Source organism: Sus scrofa, chromosome 6 (assembly GCF_054392235.1).
Source record: "Sus scrofa isolate SSC_HxYL_T2T_F1_AM1 chromosome 6, Sscrofa_HxYL_maternal_Yorkshire_Landrace_v2.0, whole genome shotgun sequence".
Lineage (NCBI taxonomy): Eukaryota > Metazoa > Chordata > Mammalia > Artiodactyla > Suidae > Sus > Sus scrofa.
Window position 1 is genome coordinate 47659685 of NC_139388.1, and position 22050 is coordinate 47681734.

At 40.2% G+C, this 22050-nt stretch overlaps 1 protein-coding gene and 1 pseudogene across 10 annotated transcripts in view; one reads left to right on the forward strand and one right to left on the reverse strand.

Annotated features, from left to right (window-relative positions):
- The window catches only part of LOC100623157 (uncharacterized), a 247612-nt gene that overhangs the window by 71968 nt on the left and 153594 nt on the right, over nucleotides 1-22050 (reverse strand). For 5 of the 10 annotated variants that reach the window (XR_014806003.1, XR_014806002.1, XM_084960409.1 and 2 more), the window contains exons 6-7: nucleotides 20520-20566; nucleotides 4080-4170 (exon numbers count right to left, since the gene is read on the reverse strand). The exons of 1 other annotated variant lie outside the window; for it this stretch is intronic. Coding sequence is in view for 4 of the 9 variants with exons in the window: in XM_084960409.1 (XP_084816535.1) it covers nucleotides 4080-4170; nucleotides 20520-20566 (138 nt within the window). In the remaining 5 variants the exon portion in view is untranslated. Of the gene's footprint in view, nucleotides 1-4079; nucleotides 4171-4903; nucleotides 5252-20519; nucleotides 20567-22050 lie in introns of those variants that run through there. 4 more of the 10 variants (XM_084960401.1, XM_084960403.1, XM_084960404.1 and 1 more) reach the window with 2 other exon arrangements.
- On the forward strand, nucleotides 8812-8929 carry LOC146402326 (small nucleolar RNA SNORA11; annotated as a pseudogene).

Here is a 22050-nt window from a genome sequence, read left to right on the forward strand (position 1 = left end):
TGTGAGAAGCTCAACAGTTGTTTGCAAAGAATAATTCCCCTGCCCCTCTAGAGAGAGAAATTAGAGGGATGGGTTTAGAAAGGTGGGGACCCTTATGAGGGCACATTTCCCCCACATCTTTACTGTTCCTGAAAGACTGAACATCATAAAAGATTATCTCAAGGCAAATATAAGTGGAAAAGATCTGAAAAGCAATCACAAAGGAGGGGGGCAGCCAAAAGCAGACGCCAAAGGGCCAACTGGGAGGCAGCAAGACCCTGCTCTGCTGCAGCCTGGGGCTCCCCTCCTGCATATGCCGGGCAGCTCCCAGTTTAAATTTTCTTGCTCTGCGTCCAAGCTAATATCCCTTCACACCTCTTCTCTTCCCCTTTTCAGCTCTGCATTTGCAATCAGATTTCTCTGACCTTACACACACACACGGCATTTAAGAGGTTCCAGGGCACTCTGGCCCACAGGACAGCGGTGGCCAAGGGGAGGAAGAGAGCAAGTGTGTCACTCCTGCTTCTCCTCGCTCCTCCTCCCCACGTTCACCAGCTCTGCCTGGAGAAGCCTCTGTAGCCCCTCTCCTGTGCCCACTGTTGCCCGAAGCTTACCCTGATCGCCCTCCCCTTAGCACATCAGCTCCTTCCTCTGCATCCGGTAGGGATGTGATGGCACTTTCTTCAACCATCACATTTGGCTTCATAACCTACTGTCATCCATGCAGAACAAAAGTGGGCTCTCGGCCACTGAGACCTGGACTCCAATTCTGCCTCTGCCAATTTCAGACCATGATACCTCATTTCTTTCTTTTTAAAAAAGTTTTAAATTTTTAAATTAAAGTAGAGTTAATTTACAATAGTGTGCCAATTTCTGTACAGCAAAGTGACCCAGTCATTCCCTTTCTTATATTACCTTCCATCATGGTCTATCCTAAGAGACTGCATATAGTCTGTGCTATTGAGTAGGAACTCATTGCTTATCCATTCTAAATGTAACAGTTTACACACAGTACCTTATTTCTATCCATAAGTTTCTGTTTTCCTAGCTAGAAAAAAAAGGAGAAATAATTGTCCTACCTTAAAGAGTTATTCAGAGGATTAAATGAGATAAAGATATGAACTGGCTTCATGTGGTTCCTGGCATGTAGTAGTTGCTAAGGAATAATTTAACAAAAATTCTCTTCATTTTGGGGACTGCCTGGTATAAGAGAAGAAATGATGTATTTGAAAATCATTTATATCTGGAATCAACCCCAGGGGGATCAGTTTTGAACTAACCATGCAACCTTGTACAGGACACCAAACCCCTCTGAGCCTTGGTTTTCTTATCCATAGTATGGGGTTAACCATACTGGACTCACGTAATTTAACAGAGTGGCGAGTGCCAGCGCCCTCGGCACAGGAGTCATTCAGTAAATGTCAGTCTGAAGCAAGAACCCTGTGTGTATCACAGACCTGACAAAGAGCTTGAACATGAGGGCTACTCTTGATAAATATTTACGGAAGAAATGAGAAGGGAAAAACTGTGATAGATGCATGTTTCTTCCGCAATTTTTATTCTTTATGGCTTTGGACAAGCCACTTGCCCTTCTGTAGTCTCACTAGTTTCAATCCACAAAATGGGAGAAAAAAAAATCTGTCGGACGCATTGGATGGCTTCCAGAATTAATACTTATAAAATGTAAGTCTAGAAAAAAAAGTACATCAAATTATGAAACAGGAGTTCCCGTCATGGCTCAGCAATAACGAACCCAACTAGTATCCATGAGGACATGAGTTCGATCCCTGGCCTCGCTCAGAGGATGCAGCATTGCCGTGTAATTTGAAAACATGGCCCTGATCCAGCGTTGCTGTGGCTGTGGTGTCGGCCAGCAGCTATAGCTTCAATTCGACCCCTAGCCTGTGGACTTCCATGTGCCGTGGGTGCAGCCCTAAAAAGACAAAAAAAAATTTATGAAACAAGGACTATTTCAGAAACGTAGTTAATTATTTCAACTACAGTGACTATTACAGAAAAAAAGCATCTATTACATTCATTATAATCCCACGTGTTTACTTGGTCGAAACTTGATGGTCACCTTTTTGCTCAATACCAAGTATTTCTGCCTTTAACTTGTTGGAGATAAATCCTCTGAGGTCATTCACAACAGCTTGTCTTTACAGTAAGTACGGAAAATGTTTTATTTCATTAAAAAATTATGACATATTTCATCTGAAAACAGTTTAAAATGCCTGAACTTTCTTATTGAAAGGTTAGATTGGGGCTAAAAAGTCCAAAGGAGATTTTTAAAGATTTGCAAAGCATTGACATAAACAGACCATGTTTACTTAAGTCTGGGGCAGAATGGTAGACACCCATTTAGGTAATTTATAATTAGATGCATAACCTGAAATGCTTATTTTCATCTGAAATAAACTTAAAAAATTAAGAAGCCCTAGACAATACCTACTTAGCCCTGGAGAACATCTGTTTCTGCTGGTAGAAATTCCCCACAGTCAGAGACTCCCCAGGGCCACACCAAGTGTATTTCATATTCTTGGGGCATGGCTTTTCCAGCAACAGGTAATGTCAGGGACCAGGGCTAAATGGTGCATCATAATTAAGAGCTTTCGTTCAGAGTTCCCTGGTGAAAAGTCTGGTACAGGCTGTATTAGTTTCCCAGGGTTGCCATAGAAAAGTTCCACAAACTGGGGCTTAAACAACAAAAATGTATTGTTTCCCAGTTCAGGGGCTGGAAATTTGAAATCCAGGTGTCAGCAGGATAAGCTCTCTCTGAGAGCTGTATGTAGCCTGTTCTATACCTCCTCCTAGATTCCCGTGGCCTCAGGAGTTCCTTGGCATGGAGACGGTATTCTTCCTTATCTTCATATCATCTCCCCAATTCCCCTTTTTATAAAGACACCAGTCAAACTGAATTAGGGTCTACCCTAATGACCTCAACTTTTTTTTTTTTTTTTTACATTTACTTGATGATTTTTTTCTAAAAAATTAAAAGTATAGTTGACTTACAATGTCATGCCAACTTCTTCTGTACATCAAAGTGACCCAGTCATACAGCTATATATACATACAGACACACACAGACACACACAGACACACACACACACACACACACACATTCCTTTTCTTTTATTATCTTCCATCATGGTCTACCCCAAGATACAGTAGGACCTCATTGCTTGTCCATTTTATTATTATTATTACTACTTTGTCTTTTTAGGGCTGCACCCACAGCATATGTAAGTTCCCAGGCTAGGAGTCAAATCGGAGCTGTAGCTGCCGGCCTACACCACAGCCACAGCAACACGGGATGTGAACCATGTCTGCAACCTACACTACAACTTACAGCAATGCCGGATCCTTACACCACTGAGTGAGGCCAGGGATTGAACCCACATCCTCATGGTTCCTCATTACTGCTGAGCCACAATGGGAACACGTGCTTACCCAATTTTTTAATTTTTACTTTTTTTTTTTTTTTTTTTGCTTTTTAGGGCCACACTCGCAGCATACCGAGGTTCCCAGGCTAGGGGTCCAGTTGGAGCTACAGCTGCCAGCCTATGCCACAGCCACAGCAACATCGGATTCAAGCCGAGTTTGCAACCTACACCACAGCTCATAGCAATGCCGGATCCTTAACCCACTGATCAAGGCCAGGGATCGAACCCAAAACCTCATGGTTCCTAGTCAGATTCATTTCCGCTGTACCATAACAGGAACTCCTGCTTATCCATTTTAAATGTAATAGTTTGCTTCTGCTAACCCCAAACTCCCAGTCCTTCCCATTCCCACCCCCTCCCTTTCAGCAACCACTTGTCTGTTCTCTATGTAATGACCTCATCTTAACTTAATCATCTGCAAAAACCTACTTCCAAAGAGAGTCACATTCACAGACACTGTGGCCTAGGACTTCAGCCTCTTTGGGGGACACAATTGAGCCCAAACACAGGGAAAACTATAGAGAGTCACTGGTCTAGAAGTAAAGTCTCCAAGGCTGCAGCTGGGCGGGGAGCAGAAGTGTGTGGCTGGCCTGATCTTGCCAGGCCTCCTGGAAGGCAGCTGGCAGAACTGCCAAACTGCAAGGTCAGCCCACTCACCCTGCAGGCCTGGTAGCTGGGTGTTGCCAACAAACAGAGAGGGCATCCATTTCTCGGGGGCTGTGTTCCATGAGGCTGGCTCCTGGGACCACTGTAAAAGATCAGCATGCCCATTTATCAATAGAGAGGGCCGTTCACACGGAGGACGATGCACATTCTCTTCCTGCAGGAGAACATGGAGCAGATCAGAGAATGTATGTGGAAGGGTGTGTTTTGGGGGCATCACAGCTTGGTCTCCATCTACACACAGGGGCATCCCTGCTCACCGGGTGAGGTGCTGCCAGGATTCCCTGGAGAGGGCCTGGAGGGGCCTCTCATAGTCTCTCACCGCCAACCTTACCTGAACCAGACATGCGTCTAAATCCATTAGATAGATAGATAGATAGATAGATAGATAGATAGATAGATAGATGATAGATAGATAGATAGATATTCCCAGGAACCCTCCTGTTGACAGACTCTGAAGAACTCAGCTTTGATTCAATTCTGTAGATTTCATCACTTAGTTCTGAGGTCATTCTCTCCTCCCTCATTTCTGGACTCTTGGGGTACTTCCCAATGTTCCCCAATTACACACCCTCAACCTTCCTGAGAACATGTTTGCCTTAATTTATTGCCTCTTTACAAATAAATAAAACCTGGAGTTTCCGTCGTGGCGCAGTGGTTAACGAACCTGACTAGCATCCATGAGGATGCAGGTTCAAGCCCTGGCCTTGCTCAGTGGATAAAGGATCTGGCATTGCCGTGGGTTGTGCTGTAGGTTGCAGACACAGCTCGGATGCAGTGTTGCTGTGGCTCTGGCACATGCCAGCGGCTACAACTCCGACTGGACCCCTAGCCTGGGAACCTCCATTTGCCTCAGGTGTGGCCCTAAAAAGGCAAATAAATACATAAATAAATAATAAAACCTGACGTTCCAACTGTGGTGTTTTATTATTCAGGGCCCCTCCTGGACAGGGTCTGCTCTTCTTCATTCACAAATAGGGGTGACCAGAGAAGCTCATCAAGATCCATGCAATAGGCTCTGAGCTGAGCTGGCAGCAGGCATGAATGGCCAGGAAGAGCTGGTCTTTGGTACGATGTATCGGAGGGGAACAGAGACACAGCTAAGAAATGAGGAAGTTCTGTAAGAATTCTCTCTCTCTTTTCTTGGACCGGGGCATTTGGATCTCCTGAAAAAAAGATCTGCAACTAAATAATTTCTCTTGTGCCACATAAAAGGTTCAAATAGATCACTGATATCAATTATACCTCAAAAAAGCTGAAAAAATAGAGAAACGAGATATTAAAAAAACAGATCACTGATTTTTTTCAAGGGACAAGATAACTAGACATATAATAAAAAACAAGTCTTGGAGTTCCCGTTGTGGTGCAGTGGTTAACGAATCTGACTAGGAACCATGAGGTTGCAGGTTCGATCCCTGCCCTTGCTCAGGGGGTTAATGATCCGGCGTTGCCGTGAGCTGTCGTGTAGGTCACAGACACGGCTCGGATCCCGCATTGCTGTGGCTCTGGCGTAGGCTGGCAGCTACAGCTCCGACTGGACCCCTAGCCTGGGAACCTCCATATGCCGCAGGAGCGGCCCAAGAAATGGCAAAAAGACAAAAACAAACAAACTAAACAAACAAAACAAACAAGTCTTATTCCAACATCAGTAATACATGGAGTTCCTGTCATGGCTCAGTGGAAATGAATCTGACTAGCATCCATGAGGACACAGGTTTGATCCCTGAACTCATTCCATGGGTTAAGGATCTGACATTGCCATGAGCTGTGGTGTAAGTCACAGATACAGGTTGGATCTGGTGTTGCTGTGGCTGTGGCTGTGGCTGTAGCTGCAGGCAGCAGCTGCAGCTCCGATTCAACCCCTAGCCTGGGAGCCTCCATATGCTCCCCCCCCCCAAATAAAGGACAAAACCACACATCTCTCTTAAAATACAATTATTTGGGGGTAAGCAAGTATTAATGGCAAGGATCATGTTCTAACTTAGAAAACCACTTTACAATCAGCACTCAGAATTTGAGTAGTTACGAACATGGAAATAAATAACCAAATAATTTCTTACTAAATATGAAGTGATCCCTTTAACTTAGTTTCCATTTCATCTATTTCTTAATAAGACTGAACTTCTCAATCTTTACTGTTACTGAATATAATTAGCACCCAATTCCTGCTTTTAAGTTGACGAATTTCCCATTTATATTTCTGACACCTCCCTGTAGCCTATCTGACTTGTCTGACACACTTGCCAGAGATTAGGAGGACTTGGTGCAAAAGACAGATTTCTTACCCTTAACACTTGGAGACATTGATAGTTTTTCAGGAGGTTTGACATGTGGATAGACTCTCGGGTGAAAAATACATTAAAATAGAATTATCACTAGTTTTAAAAATAGGAATACCTTAACGAAGGTCCATCAGATACTGGTATATCTAAAGATTTACTTAAAAGTGCATCTGTAATGTTTGTATGTAACAGCAGAAACCCTACAGCAGATAAAGATTCCATTCATCCCACCCCATAGAAATGGCAAGTTCTATGACGAAGGAAAAGGATGCATAACGAAGACGCCATGGCAGTTAGAACTAAGAATCTGTGGGATCTCACCTGTGAGGAGACTGACAAAGCATCTGAAATAACAAATTGAAAGGCATGGAGGTGACGAACATAGGGTTTTTGAGTCATGTGGCCCTGGGTTTGAATCTCAGCTTCCCTCCTTCACCCTCATTACTGCTCCCCAATTAATATCGCCTTCAGTTTTCTCATCTGATGGGCAGTTCTGCCTGATCTGAGTCCCCAACCAAGGAGCCATACCAGCTTTGGAGCTTGTTCTGCACCTCTGTCTGGGCAGGGAAGCAGATCTGAAGTCCCACCTACTGGTGACTATAGCCCCCAGTCTAGCCCAACCAGGTGGCCTGGCTAGAGCACCAGGGGTGTGCATGGTCCATCTTACAGTCCTACTTAGAGCAGTACCTTAGCAGAGAGCCAACTCAGCAACTCTGTCCACACTCAGAGCTGAGCCAGTGGCCTTCTATGGCCATAGAACTCAGTGGGCATTTCTGCCTGATTCAAGTCCCCAGCCAACAAGCTACGCCAGTCTTGGAGACTATTCTGCCACCCCATCCAGGCAGGGAAGTGGGTTCATGGTATAAGCCTATCTTGAGTATAGCCTTCCATCCTGCCTGATCAGAAAGGTTAACTAGAGCACCTGGGAGGCTGCATGGCCTACCTGACAGCCCAGCTTGCAGTGGCATCCAAATTGAGAGCCTAGGCAGTGGCTCTTTCCACTTGCAGAGCCAAGCCAGGGGCCTCATCTGGCCAGGGATCTTGGTGGGCATTTCTGCCTAATTTGGGTTCTCAGGCATCAAATTTTAATGACTGTGGAGCCTATTCTATGGCTCTCATAGGCAGGGAAGCAAATTTGCAGCACTGCTAAACTGTTGAGTATAGTGTTCATATCTACCTGTCTAGGAAGCCTTACTGGCAACTGTGGAGCCCATCCTATAGCTGCATTTGGGCAGGGAATCAAGTCAGCAGTCCCATCTGACTATTTTCAGCCATTGCTCCCCTTCACTGACCTCAGAGCTTGGGCAGCAGCCTTACCCAAAGAGACACCCTGATAGCAAGCCCTACCTGACCCATCCAGAACCTCAAATTGAGCTCACCAGTGAAGGACCATTTCTGCTAAAGCAAACCTGAAGTGTGGAAGACCTTTAATTTGAGAGTCTAAAAACCTGTGAAGTCTGGAGACCTGTAGGTCTTACAACCACTTACTCAAATATGCAGATACCAACTCAAGGAATCAAAGATCACAAAAAAAACCAAGTAAACATGACACCACCAAAGGAAATTAATAACGTTCCAATAACTGACCCTAAAGAAATGGATATATATAAACTGTCTGATAAAAAATACAGAACTCTTGGATTTCCCATGGTGGTACAGCAGAAATGAAACCGACTAGGAACCATGAGGTTGCAGGTTCAATCCCTGGCCTCACTCAGTGGGTTAAGGATCCGGCATTGCCGTGAGCTGTGGTGTGGGTCACAGACATGGCTCAGATTCTGTGTTGCTGTGGCTGCGGTGTAGGTAGGCAGCTGTAGCTCCAATTCAGCCCCTAGCCTGGGAAAATCCATATGCTGCAGGTGCAGCCCTAAAAAGCAAAAAAAAAAAAAAAAAAAAAAGAAAAAAAGAATATAGAACTCTTAAAGAAGTTCTGTGAACTATAAGAACACATAAGCAACTAAATAAAATCAGGAAAACAATGCACAAACAAAAAAAGAAGTTCAATGAAGAAATAGAAACCACCAAAAAAATTCTAACAGAAATCCTAGGGCTGAAGAATACCATGACTGAACTGAGGAATTCAACAGAGAGCTTCAATAGCAAACATTACCAATCAATGAAAGAATCAATGAAGTAGAAAGTAGGTCATTTGAAATTATCCAGGAATAAAAAGAAAAAAGAATAAAAAAAGAGTAAAGAAAGACTATGTCCCATGGGACTAATGGAAAACCATCAAAAGGAACAATATATACATTATGGGAATGACAGAAAGAGAACACAAAGTGAAAATGTCAGAAAGTATATTTCAAGAAATAATGGTTGAAAAATCCACAAATTTGGACAAATGAACATCAAGATTCTTGAGACCCAAAAGACTGTGAATAAGTTGAATCTCAATAGGACTACACTGAAACACATTACAATTAAATTGTCAAAATTCAAAAACTAAGAGAGGAGACTAAAGAAAAGGCTTCTCTGTTTGCAACACCCAACAGGAATCTGGGCTCATGTGACAAGGGACACAAAACTTGTGGTCTTCCTATGAAAGAACACCCAAGAAGTGTCCCCTTGCACCTCCACATGGCTGCCAGGCAGGACCAGGGGAACTGGAAGAAAAGCTGCAGCTTTTGGCAGGGGAGTTTGCCACCTAGAGCCTGTCTGGCCCACATGTGGGTGGGCCACAAATGGTCTTATAGACACAAAACCTTTGAACCTCTCTTTCAAAGAAAAAAAAAAGAAAAAGAAAAAGGAAAAATAGGTTACAACTACATGACATTCTGGAAAAGGCAAAACCATAGAGACAATAAAAAGGTCACTGGTTGCCAGGAGTTTGGGGGAGAAGAATTTTCACAGAGTACAGAAGTTTTTTCAGAGCAGTAAAAATACCTTGTATGAAGTTACAATGACAGACATGTCATTATACTTACATCCAAACCTACAGAATGTGCAATACTACTCACTTCATTAAAGTGAACCCTAAGGTGAACTGTGGGCTTTGGTGATTATGATGTGTTTGTTTATGTTGTTCATCCTTGGTTTTAAAAAAAGGGCCACTCTGCTGAATGATGTTGATAATGGCTATGCAATGTGTTGGGAGGGGGTATATGGTGAATTTCTGTACCTTCCTGTCAATTTTGTTGTAAACCTAAAACTGCTCTTTAAAAAACGAACTAACACTCAGGGTAGACTTTGAAAAGTTTAGCAAGAGTTTATTTTACTTGTATATGTATAGCCATATTTTATATGTGTGTGTGTTTGCTGGACTGTAATGTAAAATATATTTTTTAGATCGAAAAAGTTTGCCAGCCACTGTAGTTAAGTTATATTGGCAAATAAAAACACAAACCTAACCTTAAAAAAACTAAGAGAATTTTTAGAGCAACAGGAGAAAAGGGATTCTTCACATACAAGGGAACCACCATAAGACTATGGGTGTATTTCTCAACAGAAACTTTGCAGGCCAGGATAGAGTGGGGTGATATATTCCAAATATTGAAAGAAAAAACTGTCAACCAAGAATACTATACCTGACAAAGCTGTCCTTCAGAAATGTAGAAGAGAAAAAGACTTTCTTGAAAAAAAAAAAGCTGAGGGAGTTCATCACCACTACACCTACCTGCCTTATAAGAGATGCCTTATAATGGCATTCTTCAAGTGGAAATAAAAGGATGCTGGTAACATCATAAACATGTAATGTATGTGTAATACTCATTAGCAATAGTAAATATATAGCCAAAGGCAGAATCTTTAATACTATTAATGGTGGTGTATAATTCACTTACAACTCTAGTTTAAAAGTCCAAAAACAAGTATATTTAAAATAATCTTAACTATAATCATTTGCTATTGGATATAAGTATAGAAATATGTACACTGTAACATCAATAACCTAAAGTGTGAGGGGGGAAAGTAAAAGCATAAAGTCTATGTATGTTGTTGAAATTAAGTTGTTATCAGATTAAAATAGGATCTCGTAAGATATTTTATATAAGCCTTCTGTTTACCACAAAAGAAAAAACAGTAGATACACAAAAGATCATTATAGAGGAGGCAAACCATAAAGCTACAAAAAGTCATAGAATCACAAAAGAAGATTGCAACATAAGTGAAGAACAAAGGATCTACAAAACAATCAGAAAACACTTAACAAACATGCAACAGTAAGTCCTTCCCTACTAATAATTAAGCATAAATTGACCTGATACCAAACCCACACAAGGACACTACAACAAATGAAAACTATAGGCCAATATCCCTGATGAGTACAGATGCAAAAAAATTCTCGACAAAATACTAGCAAACTGGAATACTGCATTAAAAGGATCATACACCATGATCAAGGGAGATTTATCTCTGCTCTGCAAGGATGGTTCAACATATGCAAATCAGTAAATGTGATGCATCACATTAATAGAACAAAAGATAAAAAATCATATGATCATATCAACAGATACAGAAAAAGCATCTGACAAAATACAAAATCCTTTCATATAAAAACTCTCAACAAACTGAGTACAGAAGGATGTCAAAATAATAAAGGCCATATATGAAAGTTGACAGCTAACATCAAATTCAATGGTGAAAGACTGGAAGCTTTTCTTCTAAGAATCAGGAATAACACAAGGATGCCCAATCTCACCATACTCAACATAGTACAGGAAGTTCTAGCCAGAGCAATCAGGCAAGAAAAAGAAATAAAAAACATTTAAAAGAAATAAAAAACATTTGAATCATAAAGGAAGAAGTAAGAAATAACCATGTCTCTGTGAATGGCACGGTTTTATATATAGAAAACTCTACACACAACCAAAAAAAAATGTTAGAACTAATTAATGAATAAGGTAAAGTTGCAGAACACAAAATCAAAATACAAAAATCAGTAGCATTTCTATACTAATAATGAATTATTGAAAAAATAATTAAAACAATCCCATTTACAATAGCATCAAAACAATAAAACACTTTGGAATAAAATCTAACAGAGTAGGCAAAAGACCTCTACCCTAAAAACTATGACACACTGGAGTTCTTGTCCTGGCTCAGTGGTTAACAAATCCGACTAGGAACCATGAGGTTGTGGGTTCAATCCCGGTCTTGCTCAGTGGGTTAAGGATCTGGCATTGCCATGAGCTGTGGTGTAGGTTGCAGATGCGGCTCGGATCCCACGTTGCTGTGGCTCTGGCGTAGGCCAGTGGCTACAGCTCCGATTGGACCCCTAGCCTGGGAACCTCCATATGCCATGGGTGTGGGCCCTAGAAAAGGCAAAAAGACAAAAACAAAAACAAAAAACTATGACACACTGATTAGAGAAATTGAAGAAGACATGAATAAATGGAAAGATACCCTGTGTTTATGAATTGAAAGAATTAATATTACTAAAATGTCCATACTACCCATAGCCATCTATAGATTCAATGCAGTCCCTACCAAGATTCCAAAGACATTTTTACAAAAATAGAAAACACAATGTTAAAATTTGTTTGAAACTCCAAAAGACCCTAAGTAGCTAAAGCAATCGTGAGACATAAGAACAATGATAAATGAAGAAAAAAAAAAGAATGATAGAGAACCACATTTCATGATTTCAAACTATATTACAAAGCTATACTAATCAAACAGTATGGTACTGACATAAAAACAGTTGCAGAGAACAATGTAACAGAGTTAAGAGCCCGAATAAAACCCATGCACATACAGTCAACTAATACTGGACAAAGGAGTCAAAAATACTCAATGAAGAAAAGAAAATAGTCTCTTGAATAAATGGTGTTAGAAAAACTAGACAGGCAAAAACAAAATGAAACTGGACCCCTATTTTACTCAATTCACAAAAATTAATCTGAAATGGATAGGCTTAGATGTATAAAACTAGAAGAAAGCGGAGGGAAAAACTTGGCATTGGCCTTGGAAACTTTTTTTTTGTTATGACACCAAAAGCACAAATAACAAAAGGAAAAATAAGCAAGTAGGACTACATCAAACTAAAAAGTTCCTGCAGGAGTTCTCTGGCAGTGCAGCGAGTTAAGGATCTGGCATTTTCACTGCTGTGGCTCAGGTCACAGCTGTAATGCCAGTTTGATCCCTGGCCCTAGAACTTCTGCACGCCATGGGCATGGCCAAATTTTTTTTTTATGCAAAAAAATTTTTAAAAAGTTCCTGCACAGCAAAAGAAATCATCAACAAAATGAAAAAGCAACCTATGGAATGGGAGAAAATATTTGCTACTACATATCTGATAAAAAGTTAGTATCCAAATATATAAGTAAATCACTAAACTCAAGAGCAAAAAACCAAATAATCCAATTTAAAGATGAGCAGAGAATCTGAATAGGCATTTTTCCAAAGACATATAGATGGCCAAAAGGTATATGAAAATGCAGTCAACATCACTAATCACCAGAAAAATGCAAATCAAAACCACACCTGTTAGAATAACTATCATCAAAAAGAAAAGAGGAGTTCCTGTCATGGCGCAGCAGAAATGAATCCGACTAGGAACCATGAGGTTGTGGGTTCGATCCCTGGCCTTGCTCAGTGGGTTAAGAATCCAGCATTGCCGTGAGCAGTGGTGTAGGTCGCAGACGAGGCTCAGATCCTGCGTGGCTGTGGCTGTGGCTGTGGCTGATGGCTACAGCTGATTAGACCCCTAGTCTGGGAACCTTCGTATGCAGCAGGTGTGGCCCTGAAAAAACAAAAAAGACCAAAAAAAAAAAAAAAAAAAAAAAAAAAGACAAGCGATGACAAGTGTTGGCAAGGATGTGGAGCAAAGGGAACCCTTTTATACTGATGGTATGAGTATGAATTAGTGCAACCAGTATGGAAAACATTATGGAGGTTCCTCAAAAAATTAAACTAGTATATGATTCAGCAATTCCACCTCTGGGTATATATCCAAAGGAAAGGAAATCACTATCTCAAAGAGATATCTGCACTTGCAGGTTCATTGCAGTATTATTTACAATAGTCAAGACAGAAACAACCTAAGTGTTCACTGATGGATAAATAGATAAAGAAAATGTGGTATATATAATGAAATCTTATTCAGTCATTAAAAGGAAGGACATCTTGCCATTTGTGACAACATGGATGGGCCTTTAGAGCCTTATGCTAAATAAAATAAGATAGAGACAGGAGTTCCCGTCGTGGCTCAGTGGTTAACGAATCCGACCAGGAACCATGAGGTTGTGGGTTCAATCCCCAGCCTTGCTCAGTGGGTTAGGGATCTGGCGTTGCTGTGAGCGGTGGTGTAGGTCACAGACACATCTCGGATCTGGCATTGCTATGCTATGGCTGTGGCATAGGCCGGCAGCTGTAGCTCCGATTGGACCCCTCGCCAGGAACCTCCATATGCCTCAGGTGCGGCTCTAGAAAAAGGCAAAAAGACAAAAAGACAAAAAAAAAAAAAAAAAAAGACAGAGACAGACAAATACTGTATGATCTCACTTATGGATGGGTCCTTAAAAAAAAAAAATCAAACCCATAGAAATACAGAATGGATTGGTGGTTGCCAGAGGCAGGAGGTGCAGGTAGGGGATTTGGGTAAATGTAGTCAAAAGGCACAAATTTCTAGTTTGTGAAACATTTATTAGTTATAAGATAAATAAGTTCTGGGCATGTAGTGTACAGCATGGTGACTATAGTTAGCAATACTGTATTGTATATTTGGAAGTTCTAAAAGAGTAGATCTTAAAAATTTTCATCACAAAAAATTATAACTATGTGAAATGATGGATGTTAACTAAACTTACTATGGTAATTATTTTGCAATATTTACATATACCAAATATTTGTGTTATAAAACTTAAACTTACATGTCAACTATATCTCAATAAAATTGTTCAGAATTCTTTAGCCATTATCAACTGCACCATAAAGGATACATTCCATTGGTCTGTAATGGTCAAGGTCAACTATAGCGGCTGAAATCCAGGGACACTGGCATGACTCTATGGCTATGGGACCCAAGGCTCAGGTCAGCAGAACCTTGCCTCTGTGTGAACATTTTTTTTTAATTTTTTTATTATAGCTGAACTGTGTGAACATTTTAAACCTTCACTGTTTGTACAGCTTCTCTGACTTTTCACATATTCTTTCTTTCTGTTATACAAACACTATAGGCCTACTCGTCATCTCCACTTATATGTCTAATAGTTAAGTCAAATTTAACATGCCTAAAAAAAAAAAATTAACAAGCCTAAAATCAAGCTCCTGAAAATTTTCTCCTAACCTGCCATTGCCACAACCTTCCCCATCTCAGTTAAAGGCAGCTCTATTCTTTATGGTGCTCAAGCAAAAAAGCTTGGAAATCACTCAACTCTCTCTCTCAAAATTTCCACTCAGACCATGAATACATTTTGTCAGCTCAGCCTCCAAAATATATCCAAAGCCCAACCATTTTTCTCTCTACTTCTACTACAGCCACCCTGGTGCAGGTCCCTATTTTCTCTCTGGGGATTATTGCAATGGCCCCTAATCAGCCCCACTGCCTCCACCCAAACTCCTTATGGTCCTTGTCAATATAGCCTGACTGGGCCTGTGATCAATTAAGACCCTTCCATTAATCAACACTCTCCAGTGGCAGACCTCCCATCTTGCACAGTGGAAACTCGTCTGACTAGGAACCATGAGGTTGCAGGTTCAATCCCTGGCCTCGCTCAATGGCTTAAAGATCCAATGTTGCCGTGAGCTGTAGTGTAGGTCACAGATGTGGCTCGGATCTCGTGTGGCTGTGGCTGTGGTGTAGACCAGCAGCTACAGCTCCTATTGGACCCCTAACCTGGGAACCTCCATATGCTGTGGGTGCAGCCTTAAAAAGCAAAAAAAAAAAAAAAGAAAGAAAGAAAGAAAAAGAAAACAAGACAAAACTCTCCAGTGGCACCCCATCTCACCCAGAGTAAAATCTGCAGATGTTGGAGATTTGAATGTATATGTTTGTTACATTGTTGTTTCTTGCTCCCTGCTATGTTTTTATGGGAGATGATAGGGGTCTGCAGTAAATGGTAGGGATGGAGGTGAAGAGGCATGGATAGATGAGAGATGAAATAGGGAAAGAGAAAAAAGAGTACACAAATTCAACAAAGTTTTTTCATTACAATAACTTCTGTCACTTCTTAGACTAGAGAGTCCTGCCTTTTCCAGAGATTTGATGAGTATTCAGTCAAGACTATCATGTGCTTCTTTCCTGGAGGGTGAACACTTTTTTTGTCTGCTGTACCATCTCTAAGATGCAAAGATTCCATGAATTCTTTGCTTCCATTGAGCCAAAAAGGCTTTAGAGAACAGAGGTGGGGAAGGAGGATGGAGTATCATTTCCTCTTTTGATGCCAGGCCACTTCTGCGTGCTAGAATAAATCTGTATTGCACAGACCACCAACTATTTATTCTTTAGATTTATAGAGAATCAGGAAAATATATTTAATGAATATTTATTAGTCCATAATTCTCTTCTTTTAGCCAGAATCAAGTAAACAATCTACAGCTACCAATGACTCAGAAGAAAATTCACCAAAGATACTAAAATTTATCAGTTCATTTTGAACACCTCCAATATCCGATCAATAGAATGTTTTCTCATATTTTCACCCCTTTTATAAGTCCCATAGAGAAATCCTAATTTATTTTAGTAGACCATCCCAAATAAATAAAGAATTCCTTCCAACTCTCTCAAATTACAAACTCACTCACTATAAGAAAGATTTAGGAGAAAATTGTCCATGCTATTTACATTAAGAATGGAAATAATGGCACTTATTTACTTAAAAAAAATATAACTGGAGGGGGGAAATGTTTTTAACAACATGCTAAGCAGCATCTTGTTATTCAATTAAGACGATATCCTTATAAATCAGAAAGCTCTTTCACAGGCTGAAAGGTAAGGTACTTCCCACGCAAATGAGAAATTAAAAATAGATATTCAAACTAGGCTTCTTTAGTCATCTTGACACCAATTAGTGATACACTGCTTAATTTACACATAAGCTGAGTTTAGGGAGTATGACTGTATCTTGTTTAGCATTCGATTTTTTAATACTTTGGAAAAATATTACAAAACTCCCAGTTTTTACAAAAAATGCAGAAATTGGCCACACAGAGGGAAAACAGCGCCCCAAATGTGACCTGCTCTATGCCCTACCTACAAGGAAGGGAGCAACCAAAGTCAGCCTCAACCACAAGGAGGGCCCCAACTGGGGTCCCCAGTCATGCTTGTTTTTATCCAGACATGGCTTATCCAAACAAGTACAGAGGCTAAGCCTGGACCCAAAAAGTCCTCTCGATTTAAACAAAATCTTTTATCAGTTTTTATCTTTCAGTGGGCACCACCAACTTAGGGACAGAAGCTTGAAAGATCTGTAGAGAGTAGAGTTTCCTTTCCTTTATTTTAGATTTTCCTCTCTCAGTTCTCATAGTCTACATTCCAGGTTTCAGTGACTAAGAACATTTGCACAACATCAGGAACCCTGTTCGGATGCTCTTCCTTGTCCTGGACCTGCCACTCATCCTCTCCTACCTGGGTATCTGCCAAATGCAAGTCACATCTCAGCTAGTGCTTGCCGTGGTCCTTGGTGGATCACCTGATGACAGTTAGACCCGCATTCTTCCGTAGGTCAGTATCGCTCACGGTCCACATAGGAGAGTTGGATGACCCCATCTTAGCTATTCTTCTTGGTCCACTGCATATCTCAGTGAAACCAACTTGAAATGTCATACCAGGGAAGGGCTTGGTGCCCCTTTCTGGCCCAGAGTTTCCCATGATCTGTGACCTCCAGATTACAGATAAAGATGTTATGCAAAGGTAACTCTCTTGACATCAATAAGGCTCAAGATGGCTCATCCCTATCTTCATGTTTCTTTCAGCCAGCTTTCTACACATGCCAAGACATCATCCCTCACTCTCACTGGAATGATTTTTTAAAAAAGAATCTCCATGTGAAATATTGTCAGTGTCACCAGCTTGAGCCCTGCATCTGCTTAAGATACTTAGAGACATCTGCTAAGTCTGATTTCTTCCTTCCCTCCTTCCCTCAACGCCCTTTCCCTTTTTTTCTTCAATGCCTTTTCTGTGCTGGGAACTATTCTAGCTCTTATTTAATTAATTTTTAACATAAAAACTTTTTAACATGATGCCAGATTATTTGTTTCAAGTTCTTTTATTTTATTGACTGATTGATTGATTGCAGTGTGGAGAAATAAAACATTACCACAAGAGATGAGGCCCTCATTTTTTTCCCTCCATCTCAACCTCTACTTCTCTCCCAGAGATAACTGGAAATTCGTGTGTATCCCTTCTGCTAATGTTTTACAACTTCTGTATATATTTTAAAAAGGATTTATAGTATTATTTTCCTTACTTATAAGCTTTGCATTATGTCATATTTGCATATCACCATTCAATGTGTTTTTCTTTTCATCAACACATTCTCAAGATTTCTCCAAGGCAGAGTTCCCGTTGTGATCTCAGTGGTAACAAACCTGACTGCTGTCCACGAGGACACAGGTTCGATCCCTGGACACGCTCAGTGAGTTAAGGATCCAATGTTGCTATGAGCTGTTGTGTAGGTCATAGACAAGGCTCAGATCTGGTGTTGCTGTAGCTGTGGTGTAGGACAGCAGCTATAGCTCCTTTTCAACCCCTAGCTTGGGAACTTCCATATGCCACAGGTGTGGCCCCATAAAGACAAAAAAAAAAAAAAAAGATTTACCTATGGTGACGCACATAGGTCTAGTCAATAATTTTAATTGCTTTACATTAGCCTATTATACAAAACATCTCACTTTTAAACTCATTTTCCTATTGATGCATACAGTTTCCCTTTTTCAGGGTGGGGGCATACCCCATACATGCGGAAGTTACCAGGCCAGGGATCAAACCCACACCACAACAGAGACCCGAGTGGCAGGAGTGACAACACCAGAGCCTTAACCCACTAGGCCACTAGGGAATTCCAATTTTCACCAATAGTTCTGCAAGATAGATCCTGGTATAAGCCTCTTATGCAAATATTCAGTACCTCAAGGGTTTATAACTAGGTTTGGGTGGCTGGTTCAAAAGGAGTTCATGTATTCTACTTTCAGTAGATATTGCCTTCCAAAGCACAAGTGGCTTTCCTCATTTGTACTCTGACTTACAAAGTGACTTCTTGTCTCTCAGATATGTTTCAAAGAATGATAAGGTTTTTCTTAAATTTTGACAATGTAATGGGCATGAAACATTTCATTGTTTCAATTTTGAGTCCCCTGATTACTGGTGAGTCAAGTATCTTTTCATATGCATATTGGCCACTGAAGAATCTTCTTCAGATAACTATCTTTTGCCATTTTTTCCTATGAGATTTCTTTATTTCTTTTTAAAAATTTTATTCTGGATATAAATCTTTGTTTAGTTATGGAGGCTTAAAAATCTTTTCTGGGAGTTCCCATCGTGGCGCAGTGGTTAACGAATCCGACTAGGAACCATGAGGTTGCGGGTTCGGTCCCTGCCCTTGCTCAGTGGGTTAAGGATCTGGCGTTGCCGTGAGCTGTGGTGTAGGTTGCAGACACGGCTCGGATCCTGCGTTGCTGTGGCTCTGGCGTAGGCCGGTAGCTACAGCTCCGATTGGACCCCTAGCCTGGGAACCTCCATATGCCGCAGGAGCGGCCCAAGAAATAGCAAAAAGACAAAAATAAATAAATAAATAAAAAATCTTTTCTGGAGGGAGGGAGTGGGAGGGATCGGGAGCTTGGGGTTATTAGAATATATTTACAAGGAGATTCTACTGAGTAGCATTGAGAACTATGTCTAGATACTCATATTGCAACAGAACAAAGGGTGGGGGAAAAATGTATACATGTAAGAACAACTTGATCCCCATGCTGTACAGTGGGGAAAAAAAAAAAATCTTTTCTGAAATGGGCTTGCTTTTTTTTTGTCTTTTTAGGGCCGCACCCGTGGCACATGGAGGTTCCCAGGCTAGGGGCTGAGTTGGAGCTATAGCTGATGGCCTATGCTACAACAACAACAATGTGGGATCCGAGCTGTGACATACACCACAGCTCATGGCAACACTGGGTCCTTAACCCACTGTGCAAGGCCAGGGATTGAGCCTGTGTCCTCATGGATGCCAGTCAGATTCATTTCCGCTGACCCATGATGGGAATTCCTGGGCTTGCATTTTAATGTTAGCATTAAAATCATAATGTTAGCATTTTAAGTCATAAGACTTTTGTTCTTATAAATTTTAAATTTTATTTTGGTCTAATTTAGCAATTTTTTCCTTTAGATATGATTTCTGGCTACTTCTGTCTTAAGAATATCAAGATAGGGTCCTCTGTTTTCTATTTAAAGTCTTAAGGTTTTACTTTTCTTATTTTGGCCTTTAACTTATGTTGAATATATTGTTGTGTATGAAGTAAAGTAGAGGCTCACTTTTCTTTTTTTCAAGACAAGTCAGTTTTGAAGGAAAAAAACTAAGTAAAGCACTTCTACTTGAAGTAATGGTGGACTAGGTCTCACCAATCCTACCACAAAAGACAAACAGAAAATCTGAAAAATAAAAATAAAACCTTCTTGAAAGCACCAAAGAGCTCTACCATGATAGTAAAGAATTATCAAAATAGGATATCAGGAAAAGATGGAGACCCTGGGAGTAGAGCAGAGCATTTGGGACCACTTTCCTCCAGGAGGCACTTGCCAATTCTGAGATGGAAAAACTGAGAAGCCAAGAGATTAAGCTACAATTTTGACAGCCTTAAGTGTGAGAGGGATTGGTCTTCAGGCCTGCCAAGTCAGGAGAAGACTAGTGAGCCCCCTCAGTTTGGCAGGGGATACATAAGTTTATATCATGGGCATAATTATAAACAATAGGTGGGTTCTTTCAAGGACTTCAACTACAAAACCTCTCAAGCCCCCAAATTTTATTAAAGTACTCCTGGTGGCGAATATCCCCATCTGTGTGGCAGAAGCAAAAAAAAAAATCTATTCTGAAGGAAACCAAAATGATCCTAGGCCTCAAAACTTTCTGTGAACAATATCGTGCACACACTGTCCAAAACGCAATAAAAATTAAGCAGACCACAAGAAAACAAAACAATGTGAATGAAAATCAATAGAAACAGACACACAGGAGTTCTAAACACTGAAGTTATCAGACATAGACTTTAAAATAACTGTACTTACTATGCTCAGGCAGATGAAAGATGAGATTTGAGAATTTCAGAAGTGATCTGGAAATGAAAAGAAAAAAGTTTGAGAATTTTAAAGTAAAATAACCTGAATTAAGAACCCAGTGAATGGATTATTTAGCAGTTTATAACAGATGAAGAAAGAATTAATGAACTGGAAGATAAAGCTGCAGAAAATATGCAGATTTAATCATGAAGAGATAATATGTTGGAAAAATTTGAAGAGAGGGTAAGAGACGTAGAAGGCACAGAAAGGAGGTCTAACATATCAGTAACTGAAGTTCAAGAAGAAGGGAGAATGATAATAATGACTGAGAATTTATCAGAATTGTTGAAAAACATCAACCCATCAACTCAGGAAGCCCTAAGAATACCAGTGAGGATAAGTACAAAGAAACTCATACCTAAGCCGTCATAATAAAACTACTAAACAGGGAATTCCTGTCATGGCTCAGTGGTAATGAACCCAACTAGTATCCATGAAGATGAAGGTTCAATCCCTGGTCTCACTCAGTGGGTTAAGGATCCAGCATTGCTCTGAGCTCTAGTGTAGGTCACAGACGTGGCTCAGAACCCTCATTGCTGTGGCTGTGGTGTTGGCTGGCAGCTGTAGCTCCAATTCAACCCTTAGCCTGAAAACTTACATATGCCACAGGTGCAGCCCTTAAAAATAAATAAATAAAATTTTTAAAAAGTAAAGCTACTAAACAAAACAGAGAAAAAAATTTAAACTGGACAGAGAAAAAAAGACTGCCTTTAAGAAACAAGTTAGACTGACAGATGTCTTCTGAACTGAAACAATGAAACAAAAAGACAGTGAAATAGTACTTTCGAAATACTGAAAAACGGCTGCCAACTAGAAGTCTATATCCAGCAAAACGGCCTTCAAAAATGAAAGTGAAATAGATCATTTTCAAACAAAAAAAGAAAAGATTTAATGTCAGTATAATTGCACTAAAAGATATACTAAAGAATGTTTTCCAGGCAAAAGAAAATAGTCCCTGATGGCAGCAGAAAGGAATAAAGAGCAATATACATGTGGTTAAATCAAAATGAATATTGGCTGTATGAAACATAATAATAATGTATTGTGGGGATTATATTATGTGGAGGATAGAAATATTAAGCAACAATGTCATTTAAGCCAGTAAGGGGGTAAAAAGTTTTTAAAGTTTCTTGCATTTTTCTGGAAGGAAATAAAGGTATTAATTAATATTAGAATTATATATATCAAGTACACATGTTGTAAAGAATACGTATTAAAAGAGTGTTTGAGTGTATCACAGGCTAACTGAGGAGGAGAGAAGTACAGAAAATACTTGATTAATCTAAAAGAAGGCAGGAAAGAAGAAAAAAGAGGAACATAGGTCATGCAAGACAAACAGAAAGCATTAAGTAAGATGGCAGACTTAAACTTTAATATATCAGTAATGGAAATAATATAAATTGGTTAAATGCTCCAATTAAAAGATTTGGGATTGGCATACACACAATGTGATATACGGAATGACTGGCCAAGGGGGGCC